Raw genomic sequence first — 19,450 nt, forward strand, 5'->3', positions numbered from 1 at the left:
TCCTTGCACTAGTGCAAAATGTCAGTTGAATACCACCCCCAGATTTGCTGTAAGACCAGGTCTACACGTGCAGCAGAATGGAACGCACCACTTCAGACTGCAGGTAAGGAATGTAATTTTCTAATGGTTCCTCGCGGGAAGGAACCCTACTATGCCAGGAAGAAAGGTTCTAGCCCAGCCCACACTTTATGGTGCTGGTATTCTAATTGCAGGGAGATGGGGCAGGTTAATGCAAAAGAGCATTATAAAAATGTGATTCCCTCATTCCACCAATTCGGAACGTTAAACAAGTCTCAGGTCCATGAGTTTCAGGCTCAGATGAAGAGATAACTCCGAAACAACAACAAAAATTAGCTGGCAATAACACATGAATTCTTGAGGTTTTTTTAAATGTACTTTTATTTTATAATTACTGTATGCCACATTGTGGGTTTCCTTGTACAGAAAAAGCAGCTTATACTTTTTAAGTAAAAGAAAGCTATTCAATTTTAGGTTGAGGCTCATCCCTCAGAAAGGGAGATGCAGTTAGTTGCCTCTTACTCACTTGGGATGTTTACAGAGTTCTTTCCAAGAACTGCTGGACAAGTGAAGCTGGAATTTACTCTGTTTTCCCACCAAGCCCGATGGCAAAAATGGAATGAAAGCAAACAAGGTGACTGACAATAGCTGTTTTTTCTAATCAGCCAAGCACAACCAAGCCAGCTCTCCACAGTGACTTAAGCTCCAAGTTGGATGGGTCATCCTATATATCTTGGCAGGGAGTTTGGGCAATATTCCTAGGAAACCTAGTGTCTGTGCAGTGGTCTGGCTACAACCCACACTCAAATTCCCACTGGCCTCAAATCCTTTTTCATTAAATAGTTGATTGCATAAACAAACTTTTAGTGTCAAAGCAAACTTAGCATGATATGATTGCTTGTTTTGCATTTGCCAAACGCAGAAGGGACACAGAGCTGATTCACATAAAATGCCAAGAAAACCATTAAAGCCATAAAATGTGTTCTACTCACAAACACCTCATTACACGTGCTGTTAAGTGTGCCTACCAAATCAAGCATGAAGCTGATTGTACTGAGCATGAAACAGATCATAAAATCTGCTCCAAAGGATGGTGGTGCAGGATTCAGATTTACCTTTCACATCAGGCACAAATCTCTATCTTTAAGACCCTCTATCCTTGAAAAAATAAGGAAGAGTCACAAACATGGATCATAAATAGTCATACACAACATGGACCACAAGGTTACTGAAAAGTGGTGTGGGAGAGAGGGAAGCAGCAGCAGTTGGTTTGAAAGGCAGATATACAGAAGCTTTTCCAATCTTCAGGGTGGGGGGTGGAGAGGGCAAGAGGACAAAAAAGGAACAGTATGGCAGAAAGCCCGTAAAAAGGAGAGATTAAAAACAACAGAAAGTGTTTGAGGGTACAGAAGGAGCAAGCAGAGGGGATGGGGGGGTGGTAGAATTGGAGGAAGGAGCCTGATTGTGGAATGTTCTTCCCAGAGAGCCTTACCTGGCACCTACTTTAAGATTTTTCCAGGACAGGTGAAGATCTCTTTATTCCTCAAAAAAAGGTTAATGCTTTTTTTTTTTTAAAGTACAATTCTTATTCCCCATCACTGGTTTTATTCTGCTGCTGTATTATTCTGTTTTAGATTTTAATGTCTATTTTACAATTGTCTGTCTATCTATCTATCTATCTATCTATCTATCTATCTATCTATCTATGCAAGCCACCCAGAAACTTTATCACTCATGATAAAAAAGTTGTAAACCAATGAATTTCAGGTTACACAAAGTCATGTCAACATACAGAAGCAAACATGTCTCACTTAACTTGAATAATTGAAAAGAGAAAGCAACGTGTACTCTTTTTGTATCCCAGGAATGGGGTGGAGGGCCTTGAAGATATAGACTAATAACTTGATGCTGATGTGGAAGGAACAGAAGAGTAAAACAATTTAAAAACAAGAGAAAGTTTTACTGGACAAATAGGGGCTCTCTCTTTACACATTTCATCTTTCCCAAGAAACACCTTTAAATGTTTTAATATTAAAGAGGTATGCCTTAAAACAAGCTGTATGTGGGTATGCAAGAATTGTGAGGTAAACTCTGCCAATGTCATCCCTCGCCCCCAACAAGCACTTCAAGACACCAGCAAGAACTTCCTGATCCCTGTACTCTTCCTTCTCCTGTATCTCTGGCACCAGGAGAGCACTAAGGAAGTACAATTCACACACATCACCCTTTCTGTCATTCCTGGAATGGGGCTGAGGACAAGTGGCAGCCACAACAAACAAGAGGTTGGGACAGGCACATCAGCAGAAGCAGAGAGAGATTTAAAAGGTGCCCCTAGCCAGTAATACCCAATTCCTGGGTGCTGACACCAACCACTTCCATCACATAGCTAAATGCTTGGCCAACTTCCATGAAAACTGCTGGGAATGCCTTCTCTCATCTGCTAAATCCCAGATTCAAAGCAGAGGGAGGCAAGAACAAATTGGTTTTGTTTTTTCATGCAGTTGTCCAATTTTCAAAAGAAAGATACATGAAATAAAACAGAAGTCCTTCCTGTTCTCATTTGAAGAAGAGGCAGCTGTTCAAGATGTCGTGGTTGTTTTGACTCCAAGTTCTCCAATTATATCCCAGGAGTAGATCAGCCTCGCAGTTCCATCTCAATGTGCCAGAAACAAAGCACAGCACCTGCAGAAACGTTCTTGCTCCCTTCCCTTTCATCCCTACCCAGCCACACGCACTTAAGGCAAAAGGAAGCAGCCTTGCTTTCATAAACCTTTTTTTGGGGGGGTATTGGTTATGCTACAACCAGCTGCCAACTGGGAACGGGCAGCGTGATCTCAGGCACCCACAGCGCCAAAGCACCCAGGTGGTCCACAGAGCACCCCAAAGTAAGGCTACCAGATTTTTTCCAATGAATCCGGGGACACTTTTCAACTTCCTACTAAATAGATGGGATTTTGTCAGGGGACTGATTTGTAAATCCGGGGACTGTCCCCAGGAAACAAGGACGTCTGGTAACCTTACCCCAAAGAGCTCCAGAACTGAACCACTACAGAAGAAAAGGCAAATTCAGCTTTTGAACCCATTCACATGATGCTGACTGCTGTGGACCTTATGGAGGTCAATCTAAGGGTAGACACAGGAATGCATCTTTCACAGAGCTATTTTTCACTGCAGAAGCTGCAGTTGATAATGGGGATAAATAAGATCTTCCTCTTGGCTTTTCCTTGTTGGCATTCCTGGCATAATTCCAGAGCATTGTTTAAAATTTTGGTACTATTTTATGGGTGGTTTTTGATCATGTCATTGTCAACTGTTCCTCAATCTCTTGCCATGGTGCAGCCTACAACATTTATTGGAATGGGGGGAGGAGAGGTTATGGGGCTGTGGCTGGAAGCCACATCAATGAACCACCCATGAGAAGAAGCAACACCTGTTTTACTGAAACTGCTCTGTGCTCCATGTATGAGAGATGTTGGTGTCAAGGAGTATGAAAAACTAATACAATATTTTGTTGGGCTTAATATGAAAGCTTTCAGATCACACAGAATTATATCTGAAACAGAATATAGCACTTCTGTTTTTCTTGGGTCAATCTACCACACATCAGCTTAAGAGGCAGACCTACCAAAGGCACATTCTTTATAAAAATGTGCTTTGCTTCACAAGTCTTGTGCTATCCTTATGCTATATTTTAATTTTACAGGGACAGAACTTTTATCCACAGGAAAAAAGTGACACTAACCCCAGATTTAAGTCCCCAATATTCTATCATGTCTGGATTACATAGCATCCTACAAAACTGAAAATACTTTTGGACATCTACACTTAAGCACAACAAAGAGCTTCCAAACTGATTTCAATGCAGATTGCATGCATGAGAAGAGCTCTATACCGTATCTTTCCATGTATAAGACAATGATTTTGGGGGGTTGTCTTATACATGGATGGTGAATGCACAGAGGTATGAGCATGGGCTCTGGTGTGGGCAGCCTGGCCTTGGGTTTGGGCAACCCTAACTTTAGCCAACTTCCCTCAAGAAAGCTCAACAACTTTGGGTGACCTCCCCAAAAAGCTCAAAGTTGTTCTCTTTGATGTTTAAATTTTGGGTTCAAATAAATAGGGGTTGTCTTATACATGCGGGCGCCTTATACACAGAAAAATACAATAATTAAGGAGATCTATTCTTTTAGCCAGCAGGAGGTGCTGTGATACAGGAAAATTGACACACCCCTAACTGCTGCACCTGGATTTTTATAGATGCTGTCTGTTGTGTAATTGTAGACTTGGCAAAACACATGGTTCCAAATTGCATGGGAGGGGAATGGCTTCATCTGTATGGAATTAGCTCTTAAAAGAAAAATCAGCTGTACGCAAGAGAAACCTACAGCTTGCCTGGTGCTAAGTGTGCTTAACCAACGTACAATGATCTTCTTAGTGAGATCAATACTTCAAATTGTACACAAGGGAGCCAGACAAAATGCAGCTGGAAATGGTCAAAAACACAATTGTCGACTTATGCAGTCAATGTGTAAAGTCATGTAAGGATACTGGTGCATTCCCACCAAATGACTGCAGTGGGGGCGAAGGAGGAAAATCTTACAGTGCTGGAGAAGCAGCACAATCTTCATAAACATTTTCTCTCTTTGTAGGTCTATAGAAAGTAGTTCCTGTACATATTGTACCAGTTTCATTTATCAAAAATGACATTATTAGACATCTCTAAGGAGCTTGCTTGGAAAATGAAGAAGTGAACAGCTTTTCAATTTATTCCTGCCCATACATTTCAGTATCGTCAACCATACTCGGAGCCAGAATTAAGGTTGTATTGGAGTTATCAAACAGTATTTTTGATGGGGGGAGGTGGGTGAAACAGGGTAAAAATCCCCCCTGTGCCACCCTTATTCTCATTTTATAGGTACAGAGCAGTAGAAAGGTGGCACTTGAGCCCACAACCCTCCATTATGTCTGGATTGCAGGTTCTTAGGAATAGCAGAGGCTGGCATGGTAGCGTGGGTGGGTGGGCTACACGCCACTGCCCGTTACTGAGGGGGTGGTGAAGGCAGCAGGTAGCTCAGTGCAGGGCAGCAATGCAGCCCCACCAGTACCGACATGCTGGCAACCACTGCTTAGAAAACTGAACACGCTTTTATGCACAACTAAAAGCTTTCAAAACTGATGACAGCACAAGTATCAGAATGCATGTGAAAAGCTGAAATATGCTCAAGGCTTCCATTCCTGCCTTCTGGGGTGCCAGAACCTAAAAGAAGATTCTGCTAAATCTGACTGGAGTGCGCTCATCAGCTGCAAATTAAGATACAACGTGGTGGCGTCCCTGATGCACAACTCTCCCCACCTGTCTTTGCAGCTTTCATCAAAATGCATTGGACTGCAGCCACACTAAAAAGGTAAAGGTACCCCTGCCCGTACGGGCCAGTCGTGTCTGACTCTAGGGTTGTGCGCCCATCTCACTTAAGAGGCCGGGGGCCAGCGCTGTCCGGAGACACTTCCGGGTCACGTGGCCAGCGTGACAAAGCTGCAGCTGGTGAGCCAGCACCAGCGCAGCACACAGAAACGCCGTTTACCTCCCCGCTATACAGCGGTACCTATTTATCTACTTGCACTTGGGGGTGCTTTTGAACTGCTAGGTGGGCAGGAGCTGGGACCGAAAGACGGGAGCTCACCCCGCCGCGGGGATTCGAAACGCCGACCATGCGATTGGCAAGCCCTAGGCACTGAGGTTTTACCCACAGCGCCACCCGTGTCCCTTACCCGTGCAGCCACACTAACACACATTAAAAAGCATGGAATGATTATATGAAGTCATTAGAGATAGTACTCACTACAGTGGTACCTCGGTTTACGAACTTAATCTGTTCCGGAAGCCCGTTCTTAAACCGAAACCATTCTTAAACCAATATGTGCTTTCCCTAATGAGGCTTCCTGCCACCTGTGCCCTTCCACCATTCGGATTCCGTTCTTAGACCGAGGTAAAGTTTGCAAACCGGGACACTATTTCTGGTTTTGTGGAGTTCGTAAACCAAATCGTTCTTAAACAGGACTGTTCTTAAACCGAGATACCACTGTAAACTTAATCCAGCCCCAACTCCATCTTGAAGTTCTCTGCTACAGAGATTCTTTCAGCTACTCTATTTCCTGCCACTTCTACAAAAGTAGAACAACAAGGAATTATGAATCTGAGGGTTGAAAATTCATGAGGCATTGAGGAAGATGGCCAGTATGTTAAGCAGAATAGAAGATCTTTGAGAAATCATTTCCCTTCTTGATGAAACTAATCTCTGATTTTGTACTTTTAATAATATCTAAATATGTCTCGCAGATATATTCTGCACCTTGGAAAATCGATTTCTGGAACAAACTCCCAGGCACTTGAGAACAATTGCTTTATGTCTTTAGTATTAATGACCCTAGAAATCTAAATTATATAATCTGATCTCCCCCTGGAACAGATTTCAACTGAAAAGCACACAACAATAAAACAAACCAATTTCTGCTTAAGTATTACACTTTGATCTCTTAAGCACTGCACCTATAAATTCCCTTTCTTTGCACAATATGAAATTATTAATATGAAAATCCACACACTACAGCTAATTTTACAAATGCTCATAATCTTTCCTCATTTGAGGACTCTGACCCATAGAACTGTATAGCTGGAAGGGACCCTGAGGATCATCTAGTCCAACCCCCTGAAATGCAGAAATCTTTTTTCCACACATAGGGCTTGAGTTGGCCCTGCTCTTCTTTTAAAAGTTGCCTATATGTTGCCCAATTTCCCCCCATATTTTTCTTTTTGACTGAGATTACTTCCAAGAGTGATACCCATCACGGTGTTTTGGGCTCTAACAACTTTTGGTACCTTGTCCAAACTTTATATAGTGAATTCCTGATTGTATGATTTAGGAACTCTTTATGAACCACAACTTTGTTGTAAACTAAATATGCATGCCAGTTGTATCTATTATTCCAACCCTCTAGATTTCAAATGCCTGTGTTGTCCAGCATAATCCACTCCTTAATCCGGCAAAAGCATGCGGCTTCATAATAAATTCTTAAATCCAGAAGAGCAAAACCTCCCTGTTCCAATTTATCTGTTAATAACTTATATTTAATATACAGCTTTTTACCCTGCCAGATAAATTTTGTTAAGTCCATTTTCCATTTATTAAAACAATCAATTTACCAACTAAACCGGCAGAGAGGGACTGAGAGAGATTTGAAGGCCTCGGACGTGAGGAATCCAGGCTAAGAACTGATATTATGGACATATTTTGGGGATTGAAACCGGGAAAGGGGGCGGAGAGTTTTTGAATCCAAAGGGTGCATAATTTTATGTTGTTTTTTTGTTAGTATGTTTAGTAATTATTATAAAATTGGGAAATCTGTGGAAGGGAATTTGGGTCGACCTTAGAAAAAGACGTAAAAGATTAGTATTATGAATTAATTGAGGTATAAGTTAAATTTGGTTAATGAAGAATTTAGTTAAATAATAATAATAATAATAATAATAATAATAATAATAATAATAATAATGTAAAGGTGGGAGATAAGAACTTGCTGAGTTAACTATTGGAATTAGGATGTATGAGGGGGAGGTGTGGGGAAGTCAGGGAAAGTGGTTAAGAAAGTAAGGATTTGACATTATGCATGTTTGTGTTCGTGGTTGTGTGTCTGTGTTGTGTATTGTGTGTTTATATAAAATCTGAAAACCCAATAAAAATTTTATTAAAAAAATAATATTAAAACAATCAATTTCCCCTATTATGGGGATCATTTGAAAAAGGATCAATAATTTATTTTTATTGCTAAAATTCTACCCCATAGTGTCAGTTTCAATCTTGCCCAGATTTCCGTATCTCTTTTTATCTCCTTCCAAATTTTGTTGTAATTATCTTCAAAGTGATTTATATTTTTCATTGTCACCTGAATTGCTAAATATTTAACTTTTTTTACAATTTGTAGATCTGTTTTTTCTTGTAGTTCCTTTTTCTCCTGATCTCCCATATTTTTAACCATTAATTTCGTTTTCTCTTTATTAAGTTTAAAACCTAAACTTTGCTGAAATCTGGCATTTTTTCAAGGATTTTAATGATACTCTCTTCTGGGTTCTCAATCATTAAAATTAAACCATCCGCAAATGCCCTTAATTTGTATGATTTGTTACATAAAGTTTATTTCCTGATCACTTAGAATGTCATGATTAAGTATTTCCAAAATTAGAATGAATAATAAAGGAGAAAGTGAGCATCCCTGCCTAGTCCCTTTTTCTATATTAAAATAATTCTGTCATGTCATTATTAATTATCAAGTTTGCTTTTTGCCCTTTGTAAATTGCCTTTATTCCTCTTGTTCCCCCATATCCATCTGGTCTATAATTTCCCCCAGGAATTTCCATGATAAGTTATCGAATGCGTTCTCTGCATCCACAAACATGAAGGCCACTTTTTTGTTTGGTTTCATATCTAAATATTCAATTGCATCTATAACTACTTATTTGGATATTTGGATATAACTATATCTAGTTAATATTTTAATTTATCTAAAACAATTTCCAACCATTTTTTCAAACATACATTCATACAATAGGGTTTGAACAAAAATATATTTTAACACAGATTTTTAAAACTGTTTGATAACATGCTTTAAAATTGTTTTATAACATGCTGCTAAAACAAAGCCTGCTCCAGACTCACAAGCATGGATGGAACATGGCAGGATGTAAACGTACAAGATTGATTAAACTCCCCACTCTAAAATGTGAAAAGGAAAACTGCACATCAGTCAGGAATTACCCCAGGTCCCAACCAAATGCACACCCCATCTACACTTTTACCCAGTCACAGATGTTGGCAAGCATTATCATTACCTGTTTAAAACTAGGCAACTAGGCATTATGCTTCAGCAACTAGCAGGCCTGTTGGCTAATGTTTTATGGTGGTGAATCTAAAGCTACATTGGGATGGAGGCAGCTATCACACCTGTAAGGCAGGAAAGGTCTATACAATTAAAAATGTTATTTTATTCAATAAGTTTAAGAATGTAAAATTTGTGCCTAGTGCTAATCATCAGCCAGAACAAAAGGCAGGAGTTTTACTTTTTGCTAAGGAACTGGGCAGGATACAAGGAACAAGCACATAGGCTATATTTCCATAAAAGGTGGTCTAAGACTTGTTTTAGGGGACACGGGTGGCGCTGTGGGTAAAACCTCAGTGCCTAGGACTTGCTGATCATATGGTCGGTGGTTCGAATCCCCGCGGCGGGGTGAGCTCCCGTCGTTCGGTCCCAGCTCCTGTCCACCTAGCAGTTTGAAAGCACCCTTAAGTGCAAGTAGATAAATAGGTACCGCTTTATAGCGGGAAGGTAACGGTGTTTCCGTGTGCTGCGCTGGTGCTGGCTTGCCAGAGCAGCTTTGTCACTCTGGCCACGTGACCCGGAAGTGTCTTCGGACGGCCTCTTGAGCGAGATGAGCACACAACCCTAGAGTCGGACACGACTGGCCTGTACGGGCAGGGGTACCTTTACCTTTACAACTTGTTTAGGAATATTTCTAAGGAGGCAGGACTTGCAGCAGCATCTGACAGTGACTGTGTCCCTGCTTGTGTTGCATCTATTCTAGGACAATCGGTTAGGAGGGGAGGAAATTCATATGAATATGAAATTATTTCCTCAGATCATGCTCTGATGTCAGCAGAGCAAAAATATGTGCCACATAGCATTGGAGCTGCCTGCTTTTCATCTGCAAAAGGGAAAAAAAACATAGGCCCAACTGTTTCTGGAGTAAGAGAGAGACTATGAATTAGACAGGAAGAAACATACTTGTTTGGCTCCACTGAATGCCAACTGCTTTTTGTAACTTTGTACATAAAAGATAATATTTCTTCTCCATTATCTGCCAATGAGAGAATGCCATAAGTCAACCTTGCCAGATCATTCAAGTTTGCCAATAACCAATACTTTTTTTAAAAAGAGCAATCCTTGCTATGAAGTTCCAGAGGGTTCTCAGAAATGTTTTATTAAATACAATGGCTTTTTTTCAAGCAATTCTGAATGACTGGAAATGCCAAGTTTCTTAAAAACATTTTCTGCTCTGCAAACTCAAAATTACCACTCTTTTCTTCTTAGACTTTGAATTTTAACACTTTTAAAGCCCAATTGTATGCTTAGAATAACAGAGCCACTGCATACAGGGTGACTCCTGCTTGGCAGGGGGTTGGACTCGATGGCCCTTGTGGTCTCTTCCAACTCTATGATTCTATGATTCTATGACTTTCTTCCAGAAAGTAGAGAGCTGTACAACAAGATGGTATAGGATGCGGGGAGGGGCAGAACTACTAGGACAAGCCCTCAAAGCCTTTTGGGGTGGCCCTCAACAAGATCTGATTTCCTCCCAAACTGCAGCCCTCCTGCTACCTTCCCAAAGTTGGATAAACAAGGTTTGGGAGGGAGGCATGAGGGTTCTGACAGGGCCCTAGAATTCTCCCTCCTCCTTCCCAAAGCCTATTTAGCATTTTCCAGCTTTGGAAAGAAAATGAAAGGGCTCTAGGACCCTGCAAGAGCCTTGCACCTTCTTCCCAAAGCCTGGTGCCTTACTTATCTAGCTTGGCAGGAGGTGTCAAATTTTGCCTTGCTCCTCCACCCACCACACAACAAGGCAGTGTGTGGCCCGCCAGTTCCGTGTCAAAGTACTCTTGCGGCCCACTTGGTATGAGACATCGGACCACCCTGTACTGGAACATGTGGGTGGACTGGACCGACTTGACTCTGAACATAGAATGCATCATTTTATTTGGGATCAAGGAAAACATTCTCCCTTAAGCAAAAAGAAACTGCAGTTACTTCTTGTGGTTTATTTGGAGGAAATAAAGCATGTGCCTAGGTTCAGACAACAGGACAAGCCGGATTCTGAACAGCAGACATCAGCACACTGCTTGCTCACATCAATCAATCAATCAATCAATCTATTTATTTATTTATTTATTTATTTATTTCCCGCCCATCTGACTGGGTTGCCCCAGCCACTCTGGGTGGCTTCCAGCTTATATAAAAACATAGTAAAACATTAACCTTAAAAATTGGACCAAACTGCAGGAGGCAGTGGAAGACAGGAGTGCCTGGCGTGCTCTGATCCATGGGGTCACGAAGAGTCGGACACGACTAAACAACTAACCCACAACAACAAACCTTAAAAAGCTTCCCTATAGAGGGCTGCCTTCAGATGTCTCCGAAAGATATATTATTACTCATCTCCATGACATCTGATTGGAGGGCATTCCACAGGGTGGGCACCACCACCAAGAAGGCCCTCTGCCTGGTTCCCTGTAACTTCACTTCTCACAGTGAGGGAACTGCCAGAAGGCCCTCGGAACTGGACCTCAGTGCCAAGGCTGAACAATGGGGGTGGAGACGCTCCTTCAGGTATACTATTTAGGGCTTTAAAGGTCAACACCAACACTTTGAATTGTGCTTGGAAACGTACTGGGAGCCAGTGCTATATGATCTCGGCAGCTGTTCCCAGTCACCAGTCTAGCTGCCGCATTCTGGATTAGTTGTAGTTTCTGAGTCACCTTCAAATGTAGCCCCATGTAGAGCGCATTGCAGTAGTCCAAGCAGAAGATAACCAGAGCACGCCCCACTCTGGCAAGACAGTGCGCAGACAAGTAGGGTCTCAGCCGGCGTACCAGATGGAGCTGGTAGACAGCCGCTCTGGGCACAGAATTAACCTGTAACTCCATGGACAGTTGTGAGTCCAAAATGACGCTCAGGCTGCACACCTGGTCCTTCAGGGGCACAGTTGCTCCATTCAGGACCAGCGAGTCCCCCACACCTGCCTGTTCTCTGTACCCTAGAGACAAAACTTCTGAATTGTTGGGATCCAACCTCAATCTGTTAGCCGCCATCCATCCTTCAATCGCTTCCAGACACTCACACAGGAACATTCATTGTTTTAAGTGGTTCCGACTGAAATGAGAAGTAGGGCTGACTATCATCTGCCTACTGATGAACACCCACCCCAAACCCTGATGATTTCTCCCAGCGGCTTCATATAGATGTTGAAGAGCGTGGGGGAGAGGACCGAGCCCTGAGGTACCTGACAAGTGAGTGGCTAGAGTAGAGGTGTACTGAATCAAAAGCCCAAAATTCACCAGGTAAGGAACTGCAGAGGTGGTGGCAGTGTTGACTGACTGCCAGTACCCACAGCAGAGATGGCCAATTGGTGACTCAGATTCGAGCCCTGACAGCACTAACAAATAATTCAATCAAGATTGTGGGGGAAGGTTTGCCCCATTTTCATTCCTAAGGAAAAAACATATTTATAAGTTCTAAGAGATAAAGATAACTATTTCATACTTTAACATAGCATCTTTTATTGCAATTTTAAAAATGAAATGACCCAGCTAAGCCAATGCACACATGATCCATAACCAGGAAGTTCATACCGTTAGGTGGCTCTGAATTATATAGAGATCAAATGGAGCAACTACCCATTGGCACAACAGCCTAGTTCTCACAGAGGGCATAAAACTGTCTGGGCTGTACTACTACTTGCACTGAAAGCGGAGACTTGCATCACTGAAGGCTCTATCATAAGAAATAAAATCCCACCACATAGAATATTGGTCATCAGGGGAAGATTCTCACCTAGTGTTCACATTTGCTGGCAAGATTGTTCATGGATTTTTTTTTTTTTTGGGGGGGGTGCTTGTTCTCTTATTTTTGATAGAAAGGAACATTTATATGTTGTGGACTGATATCCTCTTTAAGAGCTAGGCCAAAACATAGAGAAGCTCCAAAACTACCAGCAACTGCTGTTCTTAGTAATATCCATTCTGTGCACTGAACAAAATTAGTTCATGTTAAAAAAAAAGACTCTTAAGTTACAAGGCATCTAACGAATGGGAGAATGTCTAAGGGGTCCAAACTCCTGACTTTGGATGGGCTTGTATAACATTTTGGGCAACACTGGAAAGTCCTGATCAGTATCTAGTTCTGAAGGAAACATAATCTGCATAGCAAACTATGAGCTCATTTTTACACCCATTTTGCCTGGACTGTTTTTTTAAGGAAGATTTCAGTGAAGGGAAGTCTTTGAAGCTCCTGGAGGTAAATAATATCAACCATGGGACCCATTACTTCACACTCTGCCACTTCTTTTCCTACTGTCTCCTTAGATCAAATTGTCTCCAGTCTGCTCCATATACATTCTGCTACCTCAATCCCTTCATGCTATTCCATGCTCATTTTAGCAAAAATGTATGTTCCTGTTCTACCCATATGAGCTAATAATGTTGGAAGACACAGGTGGAGTTTGACTAAGGTGAGACCAGATTAATGTCTCTCTCACCCAAGTTGTGTTTGCTTAAGCGCATACGCACACACACACACACACACACACACACACACTCCTGCTTAGCAAAGCAGGCTCCAATGCTCTCTAGAAGACTGGCGTTTCTTCAGTTAAAGCATCCCTTAAAGCCATGAAAAGGGGAGGGGGTCATTTCATGTTATTGAAGTGTGTAGGTACTCTGGGGGGTTGCTGTGCAGTAACATTTATGCAATCTCTAATCAAACTCTAAATTACATTTCAAGAATCCAATTAAGTTTCCATCAAGTTCATACATACAACATTCTTCCATCAGAGGCAAGGTCATATTAATTCCAATTCTTAAATAAATGTCAGAAGAAAGCATGCAAATTGTGCCACCCTTCCCCCGCAAAAAGAAAGGTGTAGATGGTTTTGGCAAACATTTTTTCAAAAAAAAAAAAAACAAATTTGAAACGAGCTATGCATATTAGAGAGTGAGGGTGTGACGGACAGCAGAGCCAGCCTAGCAGAGCCGACGTCTGTTGAGCCAGCCCCCCTCAACTCCCACCAGAGCTACAGAGTCAACTAGCCACAGAGGAGGGTGGAACAGCACTTTGGGGGGAGGAATAAAGGGGGCCGTTTCTGAGGGAGAGAGTTAGATAGGGCTGGATTTAAGATGAGAGATAGGGTTTGGTTTTGAGAAGGTGCAAAGGTTCAGCTTAGGAAATAGGGTTTGATTGGGAGTGAGATAAGGAGAACTGGTTCTGAGTGAAGTGAATCATGCACCCTGAGGAGACGATCCATAGCGAGAGGATAGGGAGACCAGGTTGACAGTCTGGGAAAGGAATACGGACAGGAGTGTCCTGGGAGGGCTGAGTCTGAGCCCGGAGAGGGAGATCCTGGGGGCATGAGTAGCCTGGAGAAGAGGAGGTTAAGGGGTGATATGATAGCCATGTTCAAATATATAAAAGGATGTCACATAGAGGAGGGAGAAAGGTTGTTTTCTGCTGCTCCAGAGAAGCGGACACGGAGCAATGGATCCAAACTACAAGAAAGAAGATTCCACCTAAACATTAGGAAGAACTTCCTGACAGTAAGAGCTGTTCGACAGTGGAATTTGCTGCCAAGGAGTGTGGTGGAGTCTCCTACTTTGGAGGTCTTTAAGCAGAGGCTTGACAACCATATGTCAGGAGTGCTCTGATGGTGTTTCCTGCTTGGCAGGGGGTTGGACTCGATGGCCCTTGTGGTCTCTTCCAACTCTATCATTCTATGATTCTATGATTCTAATGGGGGGCAGTTAGCGGGAGTGGATCCGCCGCCTTATTAATGGGTGGTATTAAGTGGTGGCTACAGAGGGAAACACTACAGGACTGACACTTACTGGAATACAGTTATGAGGAGATCAGTAATGGAGAACAAGATTCTCTAGAAGACAGATCTCTCATCACTACTGAACTCTCTTTGCAACAGGCAACAGCTGGATGTAGAGGGCATCATTCATGTGAGGTCCAATAGGCTTGGCCATTGCCCTGAAATGTTTCCTGCAAACATGCAAGGGTTCATCTGCAGACCAAATGAGGTCAAAAGGGTAGAGCATTTGAAAACCATTGCCTTAAAAGCACTTAAGCAATTATGCCATCTGCTGGAAGGCAGTGGTATAACCACGCAATGCAACTTTAATGTGGTTTAATTAACTCTCATGCACTTTTACCCCTTTTCCCAGAGTGTGGCCACTGTTGCATGCTGACAGCTTCTAGGAGCCACAGCTGAGAGCTGAATGCAGGGTGGGGACCAAAGGTGGACAAAATATCACAGAAGGAGCATGATGTGTCACCCACCAGAGGTACAACCCCTTCCCTAACACTCTGGGAAATGGATTTGACAGGCCAGGTGAGGGTAGCCAATGGGTCTCAAATCCTTGGCGAGTTAAGGATTTCCCTTGCATGCGAAGATAAGCTCCGGCAGATTGTGCAGATGAGACCAGTAGTGGGTCCCAAAGTCAAGAAGGCAGTTTCTGCACATGCTACAGAGGGAAGTGAGGGACAGATGGGGCTCATCAATCTGGAAAAGAAGCCCATCTAGGAGAAAGAAAACTCTGACCCTAAGCCTCTGCTGCTTTGAGTGAAGAAAGAGTAAGGAGAAACCCTACACAAATCCAGAGTGGAGTCCCTAAGACAGTTGGGTGGTGCCTTGTATGCCTCCTGTAGCCAAGCTTGCTCTGCTTTCCTTTGAGCTACATCAGCAAGGCTAAAAGCAGGATCTTATTGTCTGGGCAGCCCAGGACCTCCGTACACAATGCCTGGGCTTGTGCCCCAGGGAGGTCACTTCAGTGCTGCTGTGGACTTCACCCCCAGAGATGCACTCCATTGTCTCTCGAGACAGATGGATGCCAACAACAACATGCACTTTTATGCTTTCTCCATGGGAGAATGTATCTGTTTGCAGAGGAACAAAACAAAAACTGTCATGGAAGCTTAAATGGCTTTGAGAACTAAAAGAGTATTAACTGGTGATTCGCGAAAAGAGACAGGGAAAAAATGTAATAGGTACTCAAGCTCTACTCTTGAGATTAACATGAGTGGGGGGGGGGGTGTTCACTATAAAATAAGAGGAATTCCACCAGGTGTTTGTTCCTGCAAAAATCAAGCTTTGCTCATGCTAGTGGAACTTTGCTTAAGGTGCCAGGCCTCACTCCCTACCCTGCCACAGCAGCCTGCAAGCAGAGGGCAGCACCACCCAAGACGACCAGACAGTCATACTGCAGCTTTATAGGTCAGTCAATGAGGCTGCATCTGAACCCATAAAACTCTTGACCTGAGCCTAACTCTTCAGTCTAAACAACTCATTTATGAGGTGCACGTGGAGCTGCTTACAGGATGACTTCCTCCCTTGTCTCACTCTCTCCAGGCCACCAGCAGTGACAACTAGTCGACACTGCTTAGAATGGAAGGAAGCCTAAAGGTATTTTCAAGAATACCGGAACTAGCACAAAATAGAGTTTAATATTGCTGTGTTTATCCTTCCTGGGACTGCACTGTCTATTCATTAGAAACTACCAGTGTTGAAAATCTGTAAAAAGCTTTTACAGATTTCTTGATGGACAGGACAGCAAGGATCCATCTGTGCAATGGAAAACTGGGTGCATGCCTAATTGTTCTGATATAAAGGCCTGGATGTGGTAATTTATGTGCTCGCATCTCCTTGTCCCCACGAGGGACAGTTCTCCTCTTTTCCCCTGGGAAAATTGTTAATTGTGAAGAGGTCCATAGGAAGAGGGAAAATCTCACCCTCTGCTGCTTAGCCAAAGCCTAATTCTTCCCAAAAAAGGTAAAGGTACCCCTGCCCGAATGGGCCAGTCTTGACAGACTCTGGGGTTGTGCGCCCATCTCACATTTATTGGCCGGGGGCCAGCGCTGTCCGGAGACACTTCCGGGTCACGTGGCCAGCGTGACATCGCTGCTCTGGCGAGCCAGAGCCGCACACGGAACGCCGTTTACCTTCCCGCTGGTAAGCGGTACCTATTTATCTACTTGCACCCGGGGGTGCTTTCGAACTGCTAGGTGGGCAGGCGCTGGGACCGAACAGCGGGAGCGCACCCCGCCGCGGGGATTCGAACCGCCGACCTTTCGATCGGCAAGCCCTAGGCGTTGAGGCTTTAGCCCACAGCGCCACCCGCGTCCCGTTAATTCTTCCCGTTAATTCTTCCCAAACAAGCCTATAAAACAGTTTCACTATCATGACTAAATAATATAAATGGATCCCTGCCTCTTCTTCCCACTAAAGAACCACAGGAGATGCAGTTTTTGGAAGAGATTAGAAATGATGGCATCCCTTAAAATGATTATCAAGATTTCTTGGAGGGGGGCATTATACCCTCCAAATTTGCAATGGATTCCTCTATACGTTCTGCATTGAACCATAACACACTTACCCTACGGAATGATACCACATAGAATGTATCTCCCCTTCTGTGAATTGCTTCAAACAAATCTTGGTAGTTTTGTGGAGAAGCATAATAAACTTGTAGCTCATTCCCTGAGTTCCTGCTGAAATACATGAGAAGAAAATGCTAGAACCAAGAAGAATTGCATGCACAGGACACTATAATGAAGCACAGGACCTTATTTAATAATGCGCTTTAAAATTTGTAGTGGCTTGTTACTAGGCCAGGTTCAAGGTTCTTGTATTAATTTACAAGGTCCTTAACAATTTGGGTCCAGGATATCTTAAGGATCACCTGGTCACTTGTATCTCTGCCTGATCACTGAGGTCTTTGAGGGAGTCTCCGCTAGAGCTCAGATGCATGGCTCATAACTACTAGAAGCCAGGTATTCAGGGTCACAGGCTCAAGCCTGTAGAATTCCCTCCCAATTGAGATTATACAGGCACCTTCCTTCCTGAACTCCAAGCACATGACAAAGACTTTCTTATTGCAGAAGGTGTTTGAAGGCAGTGTTTCTGTTTGGTTTCATGAATAATTTTTACAGTGGAACCTTGGTTTTTGAATGTAATCCGTTCTGGAAGACTGTTCTACTTCCGAAACACTCCAAAACCAAAAACTCAATACAGAAGCCTCCATACAATAGGGAAATTCAAAATGGAAGCCGCCTCAGAAGTTTGACTTCCAAGGTGCATTCAAAAACAGAAGTATTTACTTCTGGGTTTATGGCGTTCTGGTTCTGAAATGTTTGTCAACGGAGACATTAAAAAACTGAGGTTCCACTGAATTTTTTTTTCCTCTGTATTTTTTTATTTTTATGCATATCACTTAGAAATGTTAATGATTAAGCAGTATATAAATGCCATAAATAAATAAATACTATCTGAAACACACATGCTCAGTTTTATAAAATTCACTCCTGCAAATTCATGGTGATAAGACACAATATTAATTTCCTGCAAAAAGGAGTTGGAAAAATTGTGAAGGACTAATCAACTAACAGATAGCTCCCAATTAGAAGAAGCCTCTCTTAATGATTCTCAGAAGACAATGGATGAAAGCTAAATTCGAGGGGAACTGTCAGTCTTGCCAGCCAGGATGCCTTCAGCAAAACAACTATGATTTCAAGTTTCAGTGGTCCTTTACAAGTAGGATTTAGTTTGGATTTATTATTTTATTATTATTGCTGCACTGGGGCAAGGGAGACCAAGGAATTTTCTTCTCTAGGGAAAATGTTGGAACTTGCATCCAATGGAAGAGTAATGCCATCAAAATATTACGATGGAAGATCCCATCTTCACTCACCCAACACTGTTGTCTGTGTATGGAAGAGCCATCAGCTCAGAATTCGATTTTTCTCCTGAAGCATTCTGGGGTGGGGTGGGGTGGAGAGACAGTGTCATTACACAGAGAGAAATTACTCTTCACTCAACTGAACATGATCTTATTGAGGTGTGCATGCAATGGGCCAATCTATTTTTTAAAAAAACTTCTGTGGAGGTTGTATATATGAACACGGAATCCCAATTAATTTTCTGGCTCATTAAATACTATAAAATCGTCTTCAGTAATCAGGTACATAGATGTAAGAATTATCAGAGTCATAATCCAACTGAGTCAGAGTACATCTATTGAAATCACTAAACTTACATACACTGATTTCAATGGGACTACTCTGTGTATGACTTAGCTGGATATCACCATAGTTTGCTCTTTCTTTTATGCATTTAGACAGCTTTTATACAAACACCCTACAGTATCCATAATATATCCTTTTTCATAGCACTTATTTTATCTATTTTATTTATTGAATTTATACACCATTCTATACCCGAAGGGCAGTTCACAGAACAAAATCAGAATATAAAAACCACAAAATACATAATGAAAATAAAAACAAGAACCAAATAGCCCCCCCAACTTCAAAGGAGCATAGGATGTCAATTAAATCAACCAAAGGCCTGGTTAAAAAGGAACGTTTTTATCTGGCACCTAAAGGTGTATGATGAAGGTGCCAGGCGAACCTCCCTTGGGAGAGCATTCCACAGACGGGGAGCCACTACAGAGAAGGCCTGTTCTTGTGTTGCCACCCTCCGGACCTCTTGAGGAGGAGCCACACAAAGAAGGGCCTCAGAAGATGATCTCAGGGTCGGGTAGGTTGATATGGAAAG

The 19,450-nt window shown here is 42.5% G+C and overlaps 1 protein-coding gene across 2 annotated transcripts in view; it reads right to left on the minus strand.

Annotated features, from left to right (window-relative positions):
* The window catches only part of ATF6 (activating transcription factor 6), an 88,954-nt gene that overhangs the window by 38,167 nt on the left and 31,337 nt on the right, over window positions 1–19,450 (minus strand). The window contains exons 13-14 of one of the 2 annotated variants that reach the window (XM_082229080.1): window positions 18,585–18,649; window positions 17,271–17,382 (exon numbers count right to left, since the gene is read on the minus strand). In XM_082229080.1, coding sequence (XP_082085206.1) covers window positions 17,271–17,382; window positions 18,585–18,649 — 177 coding nt within the window. Of the gene's footprint in view, window positions 1–17,270; window positions 17,386–18,584; window positions 18,650–19,450 lie in introns of both variants that reach the window. The other variant, XM_082229079.1, reaches the window with a different exon arrangement.

The sequence above is a fragment of the Podarcis vaucheri genome (assembly GCF_965113315.1).
Source record: "Podarcis vaucheri genome assembly, chromosome: 6".
Lineage (NCBI taxonomy): Eukaryota > Metazoa > Chordata > Lepidosauria > Squamata > Lacertidae > Podarcis > Podarcis vaucheri.